The sequence below is a fragment of the Cydia amplana genome, chromosome 21, assembly GCF_948474715.1.
Source record: "Cydia amplana chromosome 21, ilCydAmpl1.1, whole genome shotgun sequence".
Lineage (NCBI taxonomy): Eukaryota > Metazoa > Arthropoda > Insecta > Lepidoptera > Tortricidae > Cydia > Cydia amplana.
Window position 1 is genome coordinate 8,083,936 of NC_086089.1, and position 15,894 is coordinate 8,099,829.

General features: G+C 37.9%; 1 protein-coding gene across 1 annotated transcript in view; it reads left to right on the forward strand.

The window, feature by feature from the left end:
• Nucleotides 1–10,048, forward strand: part of LOC134658201 (uncharacterized) — a 73,320-nt gene extending 63,272 nt beyond the window's left edge. The window contains exons 23-29 of the mRNA XM_063513809.1: nt 5,132–5,249; nt 6,132–6,334; nt 6,844–6,980; nt 7,158–7,358; nt 8,128–8,262; nt 9,072–9,220; nt 9,941–10,048. Coding sequence (XP_063369879.1) covers nt 5,132–5,249; nt 6,132–6,334; nt 6,844–6,980; nt 7,158–7,358; nt 8,128–8,262; nt 9,072–9,220; nt 9,941–10,030 — 1,033 coding nt within the window. The 3' untranslated portion in view covers nt 10,031–10,048. The remainder of the gene's footprint in view (nt 1–5,131; nt 5,250–6,131; nt 6,335–6,843; nt 6,981–7,157; nt 7,359–8,127; nt 8,263–9,071; nt 9,221–9,940) is intronic.
• Nucleotides 10,049–15,894: the final 5,846 nt, after the last annotated feature.

Consider the following 15,894-nt stretch of genomic DNA (forward strand, 5'->3'; position numbering starts at 1 on the left):
CCAGTGTCATGTCGATATAAAAACACTTTAAAAATGGAAAGGTTGAGTCCTCAATACAGTGACATTATAACTCAAACAAGAACCATCCAAAGGGGGGTGGGGGGAAATTTCGTTATCTGCCTCTCTATCACTCTTGCATATACGAGCGAAATTTAATGGTGGCAGATAACGAAATTGGTATCGCGGCAGGCCCTCTTTAAACAAACCGCCTTGATTCATCAATGTTATATTTATTAGGAACAAACGTTGACTGCCGACTGTTCTATACTCGTTCAAGCAAATCTTGTCAGTAGAAAAAGGCGGCAGATTTGAAAAATGTAGGCGCGAAGGGATATCGTCCCATGGAAGATTTGAATTTCAAATTTCCACACTTCCTCGTGCTCCATGGTTCTCTTTCTGTAGGATGAACAGGCAAGATTTAATTGTTGCTCTTAGATTGCGATCTGGCCACATTCCTTTAAATAGTTTCGCGTTTATGATGCGTAAAGTTGACTCGCCTAAATGTAACTTATGCGGAGTAGTTGAAGATGTGTTTCATATTTTAATGGAATGTCGCCGAGGTGCTGCACAGCGTCGTTTGCTCAATGTCAGGTGCTATGACCTCGGCAGAGTCAATAGCATCCTGGCATGTCCAGCCTCCGAAGAGGCTGGGCTTCTTTATAATATGGTCAAGGCCATCTTACAAATTAGAAATAGTGAAAGTTAGAATGTTGTAGTTTTTTTTAGAGAGCCACTATGAGGGTGGCATTTGTAAAAACCCTCTATAAATAAATAAAGATTAAAAAAAAAAAAGATTTGAATTTCGTGCCTTTTTTTACTGACAAGATTTAGTTGACCAGCTATATACATATTATACTACTCTTTGCCTACGCCTTTGTTTTAAACTTTTTTTTAACAAGTTTTCACAGACAATTAATAATTTGACATAGACACATCAAGGCGGTTTGTTTACAAAGGGGCCTATCGGGAAGTGCGAAAATCGAAACTCAGCTATTTGCCTCTTTATCGCTCGAATATGCAACAGTGATAGAGAGGTTAGATAACAAAATTTCTAATTTCTGACTGTATTTTTCTTTAAATATTTTCAAATATAATTAAGTTGCGTTGTTTTATCACAAAGTTAAAAAGACTTAAAAGACCACTGTCTGTATCATCACCATCAGATCAGCTCGATGGTAACCATAAAAATATTGTATTGTCATCCATATTACATATTATGTACTTATGTAAATTTTCAGCTTCATTGAACACCCGAGAAGTGGGTCAAATCTAGACACGCGGTAGCGTGTCCAGCCAAGTTCAAAGAAAAAGGAACTGGCGACGCAGCAACCGTGTGTAATATTACACGAACCATTTCGAGCTACTTTTGACCCCTTCACAACTTGAAACCTACTTAACCTACACACATGAAATTTGGCACATGTATTCAAGTCCCTTAGCTTGTTCAAAATACACTATTTCATAAACATAGCTCAAACAGTTATTGATAAATTAACCTTTAAAAACCGGCATTTTTGTGACTGACTGACATATAGATCAAAAACCTAACCCACTTCCAGGTGACCTAGAAACTTGAAATTTGGCATCAAGGTAGACTATTAGGTGTATATAGAAGGAAAAATGTGAAAATTGGAAATTATTGATATTTTGATGGAAAAAACAATAATTAATACTTATAGACCAAAAACCTAACCCACTTCTAGATCACTTAGAAACTTGATATTTGGCATCAAAGTAGACTATTAGGTGCATATAGAAGGAAAAATGTGAAAACTGGAAATTATTGATATTTCGATGGAAAAAAAATAATTAATACTTATAGACCAAAAACCTAACCCACTTCTAGATGACTTAGAAACTTGATATTTGGCATCAAGGTAGACTATTAGGTGCATATAGAGGGAAAAATCTGAAAACTGGAAATTATTGATATATCGATGGAAAAAAAATACTTATAGACCAAAAACCTAACCCACTTCTAGATTACTTAGAAACTTGATATTTGGAATGAAAGTAGACTATAAGGCGTATACAAAAGAAAAAATGTGAAACTGAAACTTTTTGACAATTAACCGCGCGTTAGCGAGGGTCTCCTTTTCAGCTTAGGCAAACTGCTTTCATGATGAATACTATAGTAATTTCTGTACAAAAAGTAATGATATCCCAACAAAAACATAAATGTGAAATGAGAGCCAAGTTCAATATTGAGAATATGTGTCGTTGTTAACTCGCCGACAAAAGAATTGAGATCTATATGGGTGCCAAGTTCTGTGCTGTGTAGAAAATCCTGAAATTATAAAGGATTTGTCTTGGCTAGTTTTTACGTATAGGCATATAGGTAATATATATTTTTCTGTTAGTTTTTCAAAAACTTGGTTTATTGTTAAAAACTAGCCAAGACAAATCCTTTATAATTTCAGGATTTTCTACACAGCACAGAACTTGGCACCCATATAGATCTCAATTCTTTTGTCGGCGAGTCAACAACGACACGTATTCTCAATATTGAACTTGGCTCTCATTTCACATTTATGTTTTTGCTGGGATTTAATTTGCATGATTTGATTGGAACCACATTGGAACAGACAGACAACCAACGGGACAGATGAAACTAAGTAAAAGCTTGAAAAATGTGGCTTTTTCAATTTCTATTGCAACTTCAGATGAAAACGGGGTCTCTATTGTTTCCCAAATAGTTTTAAGCCATAATGTATTGTTTGCTCGAATTTTCGTTAGTCATAATTAATTTGGTTCAGAAACGCGTCACTTTTCAGGATTGCCATAAAACAAATCTAACCTAACCTAACCTATCTATAGGATAACCTAACTAAAATCTTGAAATGTTAACGGTTTCAGTTTTATGAGTAATGATAATATGACAAACAATACATTATGACTTAAAACTTTATGGGAAACAACGGGACCCCATGAAAACGTCCTTATTGAAGCATAAGGACCCTTAATTTATGGAAAGCCACATATAACAACCAATTCGAGGCTACTAGGTGGCAAAATACGACTCAATACGAGTAGGTAGGTCAAATACACGAGAGTAAGGATTTATATTTGGCCAAATATTCTTGTGACAAAGTTATTCTTCCTCGCGTTATCTCGATTTTGCCACGGATCATGAGAACCTATTGTTCGCTTGACAATTAATCCCAAGGATTGGCGTAGGCACTAGTTTTTCCGAAAGCAACTGCCATCTGACCTTCCAACCCAGAGGGTAAACTAGGCCTTATTGGGATCTGTTAGGCTGTTAAAGTTTAAAGTTACCTACTCGTAAGTCTCGTAACACAACATATAAGTTTCACATAACAAAATTACTTACATATATATATATATATTATGTACCTAAACATATTACTTTTCTAAAAAAAGGACTGAAATCTAGTGCTGCGAAGAAACGGTATTTTTGTTCGGCTTTTTTGTTGCTATTTTGGCATACGGATACATGGTAGAAGAAGTAAGTATGGAATCCTCCTCCGTTTTGCGTGGTCCGACGCACCTGGCCGGGTTTTCGCGATTTTCCGTCAATGTCTGTCAATACCTTATTTCTTACGAACACCTAAAATAATAAGTTTAAAATTAATCTCAATGTCTCCAGTTTGCTGTTCATTCAAACTGACAAAATCCAAATTTCTGAGGCAATATACGACCGCTGTCTTATATAAGCCATTAAAATTCATCATGAATAACCCCACGTTGCGTTGTTATAAATTTAATTAAATAAATAATTATTGTATTTAATTTATAACAACTAATTAGGCATAGCGTCCAATTTAGAATATGACACAGGCACTAGTTCTTACGAATTTTACCTTAATTTATTAATCAAAGGACCTGAGGTAAAAGTGAGAAGAGGTTAATAAGCAGATGCACCAGCTAGTCGCCGACGCTCCGCTTCCCCCGGGATTAGCCCTTAAGCCTGCACCTAACAGACTGGCTCATAGGGGGCTATGAGCTTGCTGTTGCGTCAATTTTCATTTTTAGAAAAAAAAACTAGTCTACTAACTACGAACAACACAATAAATGCTTATTTTGCCGCATTCTTCACTATCTCTCCCTATTTCACTGCCATCTAACCCAGAGGACAAAAATATAGCTTATTGTGGCTACTGGCTACTCCGTCTTCCTCATGACTCATGATATTTTACTTCACCATAAAGTAATTGGTGTAATATCAAATGATATTTTTCACACAAGTTACAAGAAGTTCATTGCTAAGAGCCGGGGTTAGGACCCACGACGATTGGTTTAAAATTTAAACTTTATATATAATTTGTTACCTAGTAATTATACTAAATCTGTTTTCTTTTTGACATTTAGTGGTATATGTATTGCTGTATGTTTATTGTCAAGTTTTTTTTAATTCTGGACAATTGTCATATATTCGTTTTCATGATAGATCTACACCAACGCAACTGCATGTCATGTTCTTGCGGTTTATTTTTATAACGCCATGATCAAAATTTGACTGTTAACTCCATCTTGCGTCGAGTAGGGGAATCAAAAAACTATAGAAAATAGAAATGCAGTTTACTCTATGCCATAGAATCCCCTTTTAAATGTCATAAATCCAAACATGGCGGCCATACCAATAGACAACCAAGTCTAGCGATGAAATGATTTGTTTACATGAGATTCACTGACAGGTGACACACTTTACCTATTCGACAACCCATGATTGTTCAGATTCAAATGAACTTCAACATGCGACGTCAAAAGTGGCATGTCGAATAAGGCCCCTGATCATCTTCCTCGCGTTGTCCCGGCATTTTGCCACGGCTCATGGGAGCCTGGGGTCCGCTTGGCAACTAATCTCAGTAATTGGCGTGGACACTAGTTTTTGCGAAAGCGACTGCCATCTGACCTTCCAACCCAGAGGGTAAACTAGGCCCGTATTAGGATTAGTCCGGTTTCCTCACGATGTTTTCCTTTACCGAAAAGCGACTGGTAAATATCAAATGATATTTCATACATAAGTGCCGAATAACTCATTGGTACGAGCCGGGATTCGAACCTCCGGATTGCAAGTCGCACGCTTTTACCGCTAGGCCACCAGCGCTTTTTTATTGACCATGTACTAATGCCAACACATATCTAACGTAATACGAGTACTTCTTTGCAGATGCAAATTAGTAAGAAAGATCACCGGAGTCACCCAGCCTATCAACTTGGTACCCATCGACGAGTACCGTTGTGTGGTGCTGTGTAAACGAGAACTGAAGGTGTATGACCTCAATCAGGTTAGTATGAATAAGGTATATTAATAATATATTAACCTACTAAATGATTATTTTTCGATCTACAAAAAACGAAAAAAAAAATCGGTGTTATAACACCTGGAACAATGTGGGTTAAGTGGTGGTGTTATAACTTTTCTGGTACCTAAATAGTTGACAATTCGTGTTTCTTACCTAGTGCTTATTTAACTTATTTACCTATCCTACCATTTGCTAGTTTGTCTGCTATTCTATTTATATACAAGTTCAGGTACTAAAATACTCTAATGCAGCGGTCGGCAACCTTTTAGCAGCCCGCGGGCCGCTTGTTGCCGACCGCTGCTCTAATATAATAAAAGTTACTTTTTTAATTTTTTTTTTTTTACTTTATTAGGTACACTAAACAGACATCATACAATATCATGGGTAATACAATTGCACATTATGGCTTAAATCTAGCACGAGATCCAAAACAAGTGTACACAGAATGTTTTACAATTTAGCGGAAATATTACAAACTAATTAACACCATATTATAGCTACAGTGAAAAATATCAGAGAAGAAAAAACTATCTAAACATTACAATATAACGAGTAACGAACTTTACATATAAAGACTATTAAACATCACAAATGAAACAAACTTAGAGGATTAAGGCAGATGTCATCAGTTTAGTGGGAGAAGAGGAGAAGAGGACGCCAGCCAAGCACTTCCTAAACCTAGCGATGTGAGGGTCAAAAATATCAATGTCAAAAATATAATTTATTGCTAAGTATAAAAAATACTTACCGCGATGCGACCAAGCGGTCGCAGAAAGCAAACAGGGATTGGAACCTCAGGTGGCATGAGCTTTCTCGGCCAAAATTTTGGGAGGTCGTCCAGACTGATTTTTTTTGTTTTCTCAGGGTAAATTCGTGGTATCCCTAAAAGGCGTGATGAACCAGAAGATGCCTTACTACGGCCTCCACGACTCCAAGCACCTGGTCGCCCTATCACGCAACAGGATGTACGTGAACCTGATGAATATCGAGACTGGGGACTGCGTCACCACTTTCAAAGCCGGCGAGGACAGGTTCCTGAATTCGCTGCTTGTTTCCGGCGATGGAAGGTATGGCTACAAATATTAGTGGATGTGCAGTAAGCTGCAGAGATAACTGACCCCCCTGCATAGAAACTTGTTTGCGGGGCAGTTATCTCTGCAGCATATACTGTACAACAAGTACCTACAAAAAATGAAGTCTTTATTAATAGGATCGAGTCCTTATGATTCAAACTCGACACGACTTTTTTTTTCTATAAGTTTACATCGAATCTTACAAATATTACGTAGTTATTTCAGAAAACGACTCAAATGACTAGGATTTTTTTAAAGCCTCGTCAAACTGAGTGTAGATAAATTATGTCCGTACCACCTGTATGTGGGAGGCGTTTAAACCATGTGACCATGATATACGAATTTCCTTGTTAACCACCACGTCTGTTAGAAAGAGACTTCTCGTTTTACGTGGGTTAATAGAACAGCCCACTGCAGACTTGGTCTGCTAAAACCAAGTCCCTGCACATAAGCGTGAAATGAGCGACAGAAGATCTGATCGTCTATCACACTCTGTCACACAGGATGCTGGTATGCGGAGACGAGACGCAAAAGCCGTTCCCACTCCTAGTATGGTCACTGACGTCACGGAAACTCCTCTACGACTTACGTATACCGCACCATGACTTCGTCACCTCGAAGGCAGCTATCACGTATGAGGGTAAGTTCCATACCTTTTGCCACCTCTGGTATCACTATGGACTATGGGCGGTTTCAGACTTACGTATTTTTACGCAAGCAAGCAAGAGGAGTTCCTCTCGCTAGTCACCTCTTTCCCCCCCTCACCTCTTTATCACCTCTCGTTAATTTCGTTACCTAATTTGAACTGAAATTCCAGGTTCATACGTGTGCGTGGTCTCCCGTGAACTAGACGAGCCGAGCCCCAACTTCATCGTGGTGTACGACCTCCAGTCAGGCACACTCTTCAAGAAGTGGAAGCCTGGATGTGACACGGTAGCTCTGGCTATCAGCTCGGCTGACGGCTGCGTGGTGTCGGGGTTGGCTGATACTAGGATACTGGTGTGGGATCTAGTCACAGGTAGGATCTTCAGACTCTTCAAGTGGTAGCATTGTGACACGGTAGCTCTGGCTGACGGCTGCGTGGTGTCGGGGTTGGCTGATACAGATCCAGATCCCACACCAGGATCCTAATCCTGGTGTGGGATCTGGATCTGGTAACTTGTGGGTTTAGTTCGGGGTCAATTTCAACCGGGACAAGACAACCGCGAACATGTCAGAGCTATTCGAAACGCTTGGCTATGGTCTATGTCACACCAATATAGCGAGTGATGGATGTAAAGTTAACAGTCTTCGAATTTCGATGTTTCTGGTGTGATAACGAGAAACTCTAGGTAGTATAAACGCAGCACATATATGCGCTAGTCAGATAAGGCGATCTTTTAATCTACACATAAAGAAATATACCTAAGTGAAAAATATTGTAATCGCAAAATTGGCTACTTTCCTACTAGTCAAATCAGCTTCTTTTTTAGAACTGGCAAAACGAGTTTCTAATAGGTATGGAATTTATATGAAAACGTGTGTAGTGACGTCACGGTCAACTTACCTACTTTTTATATTTCAATCCAATTTATTAAATATAAATAGTATTTAAAAAGAACTGCTATCTTTGTTTTTCTAATAATTATCCGGTGCTTTATTTCGTGCACGGTGTGAAATAATTTATTTTTAATACAGGAAAGTACCCAATTGGACACCTGGATAGCTAAGTAATGTTTCTGGTGCCATACGTTTTGTGTTAACTTGATTCTCAAACGCGTTTGAATCACACTATATTATCTGTGCAGGGAACTGCCGCCTGACGCTACGCGGACACGGCGCGGCTCCGGCCCGTCTCCGGCTGGCCCGGGCCGGCGGCGTGCTGCTGTCGGCGGACGACGCGTGCCGCGACCTGTCTGTGCGTCTCTGGGACTTGCATACAGGTAATTAGTAGGCAAATGTTACATTTTGTAGAATGTTATCAGGGCTGCCTATTGGAGCTGGGTCACGGTAAGGCTATAAGGGTAAGGGTATAACTCCATTATTCAAATTTAAGAAAGCCAAATTAAAATAGCAGATGTTTTCTGCATTTCGGTAACCCTTTTAAGGTTCCGTAGGTACCTCAAAAGGAAAAACCGGAACCCTTATAGGATTATTAGGATCACTCGCGCGTCTGTGTTTTCCCCCCTTTATCTCCGAAACTATTGGGTCTACCATTTTGAAAAAAATACACTAAATAGTTCTTTACCTATAGATGACAAGAAAACCTATTAGAAATGATCAGTCAAGCGTGAATCGGACTTAATTTACGCAACGCGAGTCCGAATCGCACTTGGCCGGTTTTTTTTAGGGTTCCGTACCCAAAGGGTAAAAACGGGACCCTATTACTAAGACTCCGCTGTCCGTCCGTCCGTCCGTCCGTCCGTCCGTCTGTCACCAGGCTGTATCTCACGAACCGTGATAGCTAGACAGTTGAAATTTTCACAGATGATGTATTTCTGTTGCCGCTATAACAACAAATACTAAAAACAGAATAAAATAAAGATTTAAGTGGGGCTCCCATACAACAAACGTGATTTTTGACCGAAGTTAAGCAACGTCGGGCGGCGTCAGTACTTGGATGGGTGACCGTTTTTTTTTTGCTTGTTTTTTGTTGATGGTGCGGAACCCTCCGTGCGCGAGTCCGACTCGCACTTGGCCGGTTTTTTACTTACTCGTAATGCAGTTCTAACCAGCCTTTTAAACCTCACAGGAAAGCTAATAGCAGTGTACACACCGCCCGAACGTATCACCTCCTGCGAGGTGCTATTAGGAGGCTCCGTACTGGCGCTGGCGCTAGAAAACTACAAGGAGATCCTCTGTGTCAAGCTCTGCGGGCCTCCCGTGGATTCAGTCAATCAGGTAAACAGTTATGTCATTAAAAATAAGTTATGACCGTTTGAAGCGCGTCTTACAGTACCTGAAAATGTAAATAACCATAGAGATTCTTCTCTTCTTCCTCGCGTTATCCCGGCGTTTTGCCACGGCTGATGGGAGACTGGGGTCCGCTTGACAACTAATCCCAAGAATTGACGTAGGCTCTAGTTTTTACGAAAGCGACTGCCATCTGACCTTCCAACGCAGAGGGGAACTAGACCTTATTGGGATTGGATTAGTCCGGTTTTCTCACGATGTTTTCCTTCACCGAAAAGCGACTGGTAAATATCAAATGATGCTTCGTACGTACGTACGTCGTATAAGTTCCGAAAAACTCATTTGTACGAGCCGGGATGTGAACCCACGAACTCCGGATTGAAAGTCGCACGCTAGGCCACCAGCGCTTCAGCGCAATAACCATAGAGAATCTGAATCTTAATTTGAAGCCATGTGCTTTGTGTTCAACACCTATATTTTAAACATTATTCATTTGTAAATTTTGCGGATGATTGCACGCATTCGTGGGCTGTCAAACATTAGATGTGTATGACTGTCACTATGACCACTATGTTACAGTAAATTTATACATTTAGCGGTTGCGTCAAATCCGGTAGTTCTGATTTTTTGCAGACAGATAATTCAAGTGTCGTATTGTAGCAAATTTAGTTTTCTTTACTGGATTACTATGAGAATTTGTACTTGCAGGGCCGCGAGGCAGAGTACGACGACCGGCCGTACGGCGATCCGGCGCTCGAGGGTCGGACGTTCGACGTCCGCGGCGCGGAGAGCTGCTGATATGGCCGTGTCCGTATCCGTATCCGTATCCGTGTCGTATTCAGCCATTGCAGGACCTGGCTCTACCTGCATAATGCGATTCTAAATCCTATCAATTCGGCCATCTTTGTTTTTTATAATGAAACAGTAGCTAATATTTAAATGTGAATATTATAAGCACATATAGGAAGCTACTTTAAAATAAACCTTGATAAATGTTTCGGCGCGCAATTGTTACAAAAAGGAACCTATAACATTGTCTAGAAAAAGGTTCCCATCGAAATCGAAATGTCTAAAGTACATGCAAAAACAAATACATATTTAAAGTTACCAACAAATAAAAAAAGCATGGCACGGTGTAGGCTGAGTTGTACAGTCAGCATCAGAAGTTGCTAAGCGGGCGAGGTGTTCAAAATTACCTTGACGGGCTCATATTCTCTTAACAATAAAGTCGCGACAAGATCATTTTGAACACCTCTCCCGCTTAGCAACTTCTGCTGCTGACTGTAACATCAAAGTACTTTCTGACATATTTGAATGTTACCCTAGTAAAGAACCTTAATCTTAAAGTATGACGTAATAATTTCGTGTGAAAGTATAGATACTGACCAAAAAAGGGTAAATAAAGAACCAATATTTTATGTAATGTTACCTATATTACAGTCGCCATCAGATATGTCTGAGCGGCCAAGGTGCTCACAAATATCTGAACACGCCTCTATTGTCAAGGCGTTAGAAAGAGTGCTTGTTCTGATATTTTTGAGCACCCTGGCCGCTCCGATATATCTGTTGGCGGCTGTACATAGATTGTTTCTTTATTTAAGCCTAAGAATTGATGAGTTTGCTTACTTATATTTAAAACAAACTAATAATTAAGACATGCCGAATTTGGCTCAAATAATATTTTAACGAATGAACTGTATATGATTAGGACACGTTTATGACTTATGACTCACCATGGACGAGACGCCATTCCGGATATTGTCTATGGTTACAAAATTCTATTAGACAGTACTGAATTCGAAGAACTGACATTTATAATCCTGACAGAACTAACAGATTTCAGTCCGGAATTCCGTCGCGTATATAGTGACCCATAACCGTATACGCCCATCTCTTTCACACTGAGTACCAAGGTACCTAAACTATTATGTGCGAGAGCGAGATGGATGTTTTGTCTATGGCACGAAACATCTGCGCGGTGTAATGTTGCCAGTATGTTAAACTCGGAATCGTATGGAAATAAAAAAAAAACTTAAATGTTTTGATCTATTACGCTTATTAATTACATAAAAATAATTGTATTTTAGTGAATTCTCTATTATTAATGTTGATGTTTAGGTGTAATTTTGTGGTGAATTTAGGTTAAGTGATTGCCCAATACGGGCTTACAGTGATACCACAAATATAAGTTACATTAGCGACTACCTATAATCTGGACGCATCATACCACAATATTTTAATTAATCACCGTACAATTATTGTCTAAGTTATTTTGACGCCTATCAAATATCACTATCAATGCTACCAGTGTATTAATGACACCGTAAGTTTACAATCTAACGTAGGTTAGGTTAGTTTATAATCTCCTTAGATTATAAACTGACGCGTGTTTACAATTTTACGGTGACATACAAGTGGGTGTACAAGTACGTACGTAAGTACGTATATTCGTGTAACTTATATATTGGTGTCACTGAATTTTCTCGACAGTCCTTCTTTGGACGAGCTTAGGACCTCTCAAGTAGGTAGCATTGATACATTTAAACTGCGAAACTATATAAAAATACAACATTGCAATATTGGCATTTGCAATCATAATTTTGACCGGGTCTCTTTGTTTCCCATAAAGTTTTAAGTCATAATGTATTGTTTGTCGTATTATCATTAGTCATCAAATTTAAACCATTAACTTTTCAGGATTTTCGTAAGGTTATCCTATAAGTAGATAGGTTAGTTTAGGTTTGTTTTATGGAAATCCTGAAAAATGACGCGTTTTTGAACCAAATGAATTATCACTAACGAAAATGCGGGCAAACAATACATTATGACTTAAAACTTTTTGGGAAACAATAGAGACCCATTTTGACCACACTAGTTTATCTAATTTGGTAATTTTATCGCCTGGTTAAATGTATCCTAAGCCTTTAAGATAAAGAGAAATATAATGTATGTATAATAATGTTGTAAGTCAATTTTAACAACTGTCTTATTTCAGTCTAGTCCACTCTCAATCAGTCCAATAGGGAATATTACGTAAAACTCCGCGTAGGGGACGCCACTAGCACAAACCCAAACCGCCTTGATGCTTCAACGTCATATTTATTCGTTACAAATAATCTGTGAAAACGTGTCAAAAAACTGTTTAAGGCATAGTATAGTTTCTCTATGGTTTACGGTTTGTGCTAGTGCTGCCTCTGGCGGCAGAACAATGCAGTATTACTACTTATATTGTGTTATTTTTGTTGTTATGTACATACGTCTTTATTTCCGATTATTTATGATTGTAGTAAAGTTTTGCTACAACCCACCAAAATTTTAAGCTTATTTGGTGTAAAAAAAGGTACTCGTACTCAAAATATCGGAAATATGACCTTTTTTTAAATATCACTTTATCTATTGTTATGTTCTAATGTAGATAATTATATATTTATTCATTATCACCTTCAAGTAAGTGGATTGGAAGTCAAAAGATATTAATCTACATATTTGTAAAATGTTTTCGGACGATTCGGATGTATTAAACTCTTATGTTTAAGCTTACACCAAAGAAAATGAAAAATTTCGGTGTTAGATATATATTGGGGCTGAAACCTAACGTCTAATGCTAAGCTACGTATATACTCTACAACAGCGTAAACAAATTTGCTGAAACTAAAGCGAGTTGAAGATGGTCGCCTGAACTTATGAAATACATCTACCTAAGTCTGAACAATAGACGCTTCACACTTGCATACTCACTTACTTACACTTGCATACTTACTCACTTACACTTGCATACTTGTTAGGAGCACAACCATCATAGGAACAAGTCGTAGATCCAATTAAAACTTATATTTCGCACAATGGACCAATTTAAAATTGACAATTACTTAAATAACTACATTTCAAATACTACTAGCATATTTTTTATCTGAACATTTAATAGTAAAGTTCTTTTGATGGTAATCATACCATATCAATGTGATATGTGTTGGTAGAAAGTATACAAGTGTTAAGTGAATGGCCAGTGTGTCAAGAGCTTTTGTAGCCCCTGACGTATACCTAATAAAAAAGTATAATACTTGATCAATGGATAAAGCTATCTATCATCGAAATTCTCCATCATTCGTCTTCACAATTAAAATATATTTAAAATGTACCTACAGTACTTATCCTTAGTATAATTTGTTTCCACGGACTATCAAATCGTGGAATATCTATAACCGTTAAATGTAAAGCTAACCGATGCTGGTACATCGCCCTAAATATACTATATGTTAAGGTAACCATTTTTCTTTTTACATTGTGGGGGTCGATCATGACTGTCGCTTTTCTATACTGTTTTGAAGGCAATAAAATTGTTTTTTAATACAATACGGTTTTACCTCACAAAGCAGTATGCTATGGCAGTCTCAAAGAGACCCCCTTGGCGTTGCATATTCTAAATAAATAGAACAGATATATTATAAAAGATACTTATTTAGAGAACACAATAGTAATGTAATGCCATCGGCAGGACCAGTGAGGAAATGACAGCGTTAAGGAATTTTCTTACCAAGAGAAATATACGTACGAAAATTTCTACAAGGTACAGACTGTTTTCATTCTTTTAATTCAATTGTATTTAGTTTTTTTTTGTCAAGATTCCAGTCTTTTAGTTAGTTAATAGATATTATTGAGTTAAACTTTATTGAGTCAGAGAGAAAACAATACACTCCTCTTTCGGGCAGTCTTGTAAAAAAAAATTATACCTACCTATGATAAAAAGGAAGGGATTTCGAAACTAGCCTGAAAATTGGCAATAATACATAAAACTGTAAATGCAGCTAAATTCTTTAAAAAAGTAATTTAGAAAACCTGAATTGTATAGAATAGCCGCTTCTTGGCAAATAAGCTTATAGAAATAAGATCCCAAACAGTCTGTTTCCTCACTGGGTTTGCCCTCTCACCCCCTAAACAGGGGATACGCCAATTTTTACTCTACTACAAACTGTAACTGCCACTCTAGTTAGTTACGCGGTTATCACACTGATGTAATTCTCACGGCGCTCCGGTGTATGAGGGAGACGGCGATATAGCGAGGTACCTCTCGCACACCGGAGTGCCGTGCGGATCCGCATCCAATGTGAAATCGCCTTAGGCTAAGTTATGTTAATGTAACGTGCACAATAGATACCTTATGCACAAAATTAACTCGTTTTTGGTTGTCATTCTAGAAACAAATTATCAGTTTTGCAAGGACATATATGTAATCTGCCGTATTCCATATTTTAAGAAGCTGCTTAAAACCATAGACCATACACAATATCCATAACATTTTGAATTTATTCAATATTAAGTAACCAGAGATTAAGCACAATTAATTAATGTGGGAGGAACCTATGGCGCACAAAACACATCTTTAACTAATCAAAAATTCAGCAACGGAATCTCTATGGTTACAGTGCAAAGCCAGATATTCAGTGACCATAGAGATACCATATAAAAGTCAGGAACCGTAGACAATATCTCAATTTATTCCGTGTCCCTTCCATAGATTCTATATCTAAATTTAAAAAAATAAGTGTTTATGCCTGTCCGCAAAACTGAATAATTTGTTTCTAAACGTATCTACTCGCATTACTTAGTCTAAAGTCTAAAGCATTGAGCTTTATTCGACCAAAGCAATCTACTCTAACCTAGTTTTTAATATGTTACTAAAAAAAGTTGCATCTCGAGTTAACTGTCTTGATGTATTTGTGATTGTGGATGTAACTTTTGCTGCCATATTAAATGTATTCTCTAATTACTATGTACCTAATTCTTCTATTTTTATATTGTGTTATTTAAGGGACATAATGGTTTCAGATTTTGTGCCACTTCGTTGGAAGGACTTGTAACATTTAACCACAAAACTAATTTTAACAGAGCAAAGCAAGGTCCTTTTAAGCGTTTTGTTAACGTGTCTAACTTGTATAAAATGTGATTTAGTTATTGCTTGGAAAGAATAGATGGCGCTGCTAATCAAATCCTTTGTAGGTATATAGTAGCGCCATCTAAATGTTCGTACCGTCAAACTGTTGTTTGATTTTCGTTTAAAATGTTTCGCTGTTTGTTGCAGATAACTAAAACTGTACAATGGAAGCGAGACGCGATAAGTGTTCTTTCCAGCAATGTACAGCCCGCATTTTACTGTCGTAGTTACCTTGTAGTTGGACTAAAGGCGATAATGTCGACACTAGCGCCTCTGGTGGCATGTTTGGGACTAATCCCTGCAGAATTGGGAACATTTAGGTGCAAACAGAACTATAGCTCCCTGATCTACATAGCATGGAGAGAAAAAAATGCTGAGTTAAACCTTTCTAGCTTTCGCAGCGTAATACAAAAACCAAAATCGCAATAGTTTCGCTACTCACCGCCAGGGGCGCTTGTAAGTTTACTAGCGCCATCTATGTTGTAGTTGTAACAGGCTGGTCCCTGTCTATCCCTCTCTAGGTTAAGTTACGTAGAGATCAATTTGGAACTAAATTAAGGGATGTAAAATAATTAATAAGATGATGGTGTAATCAATTGAATTGTTAAAATTATTTATGTATTATGGAGAGTTACGTATTACTTGTCCTGATTAAATTATTGCAAAAAGTTTATTGTTTTGCCTTGCTTCATTTATTTAGCATTTTAGGCCATAAGCCAATACATTGACC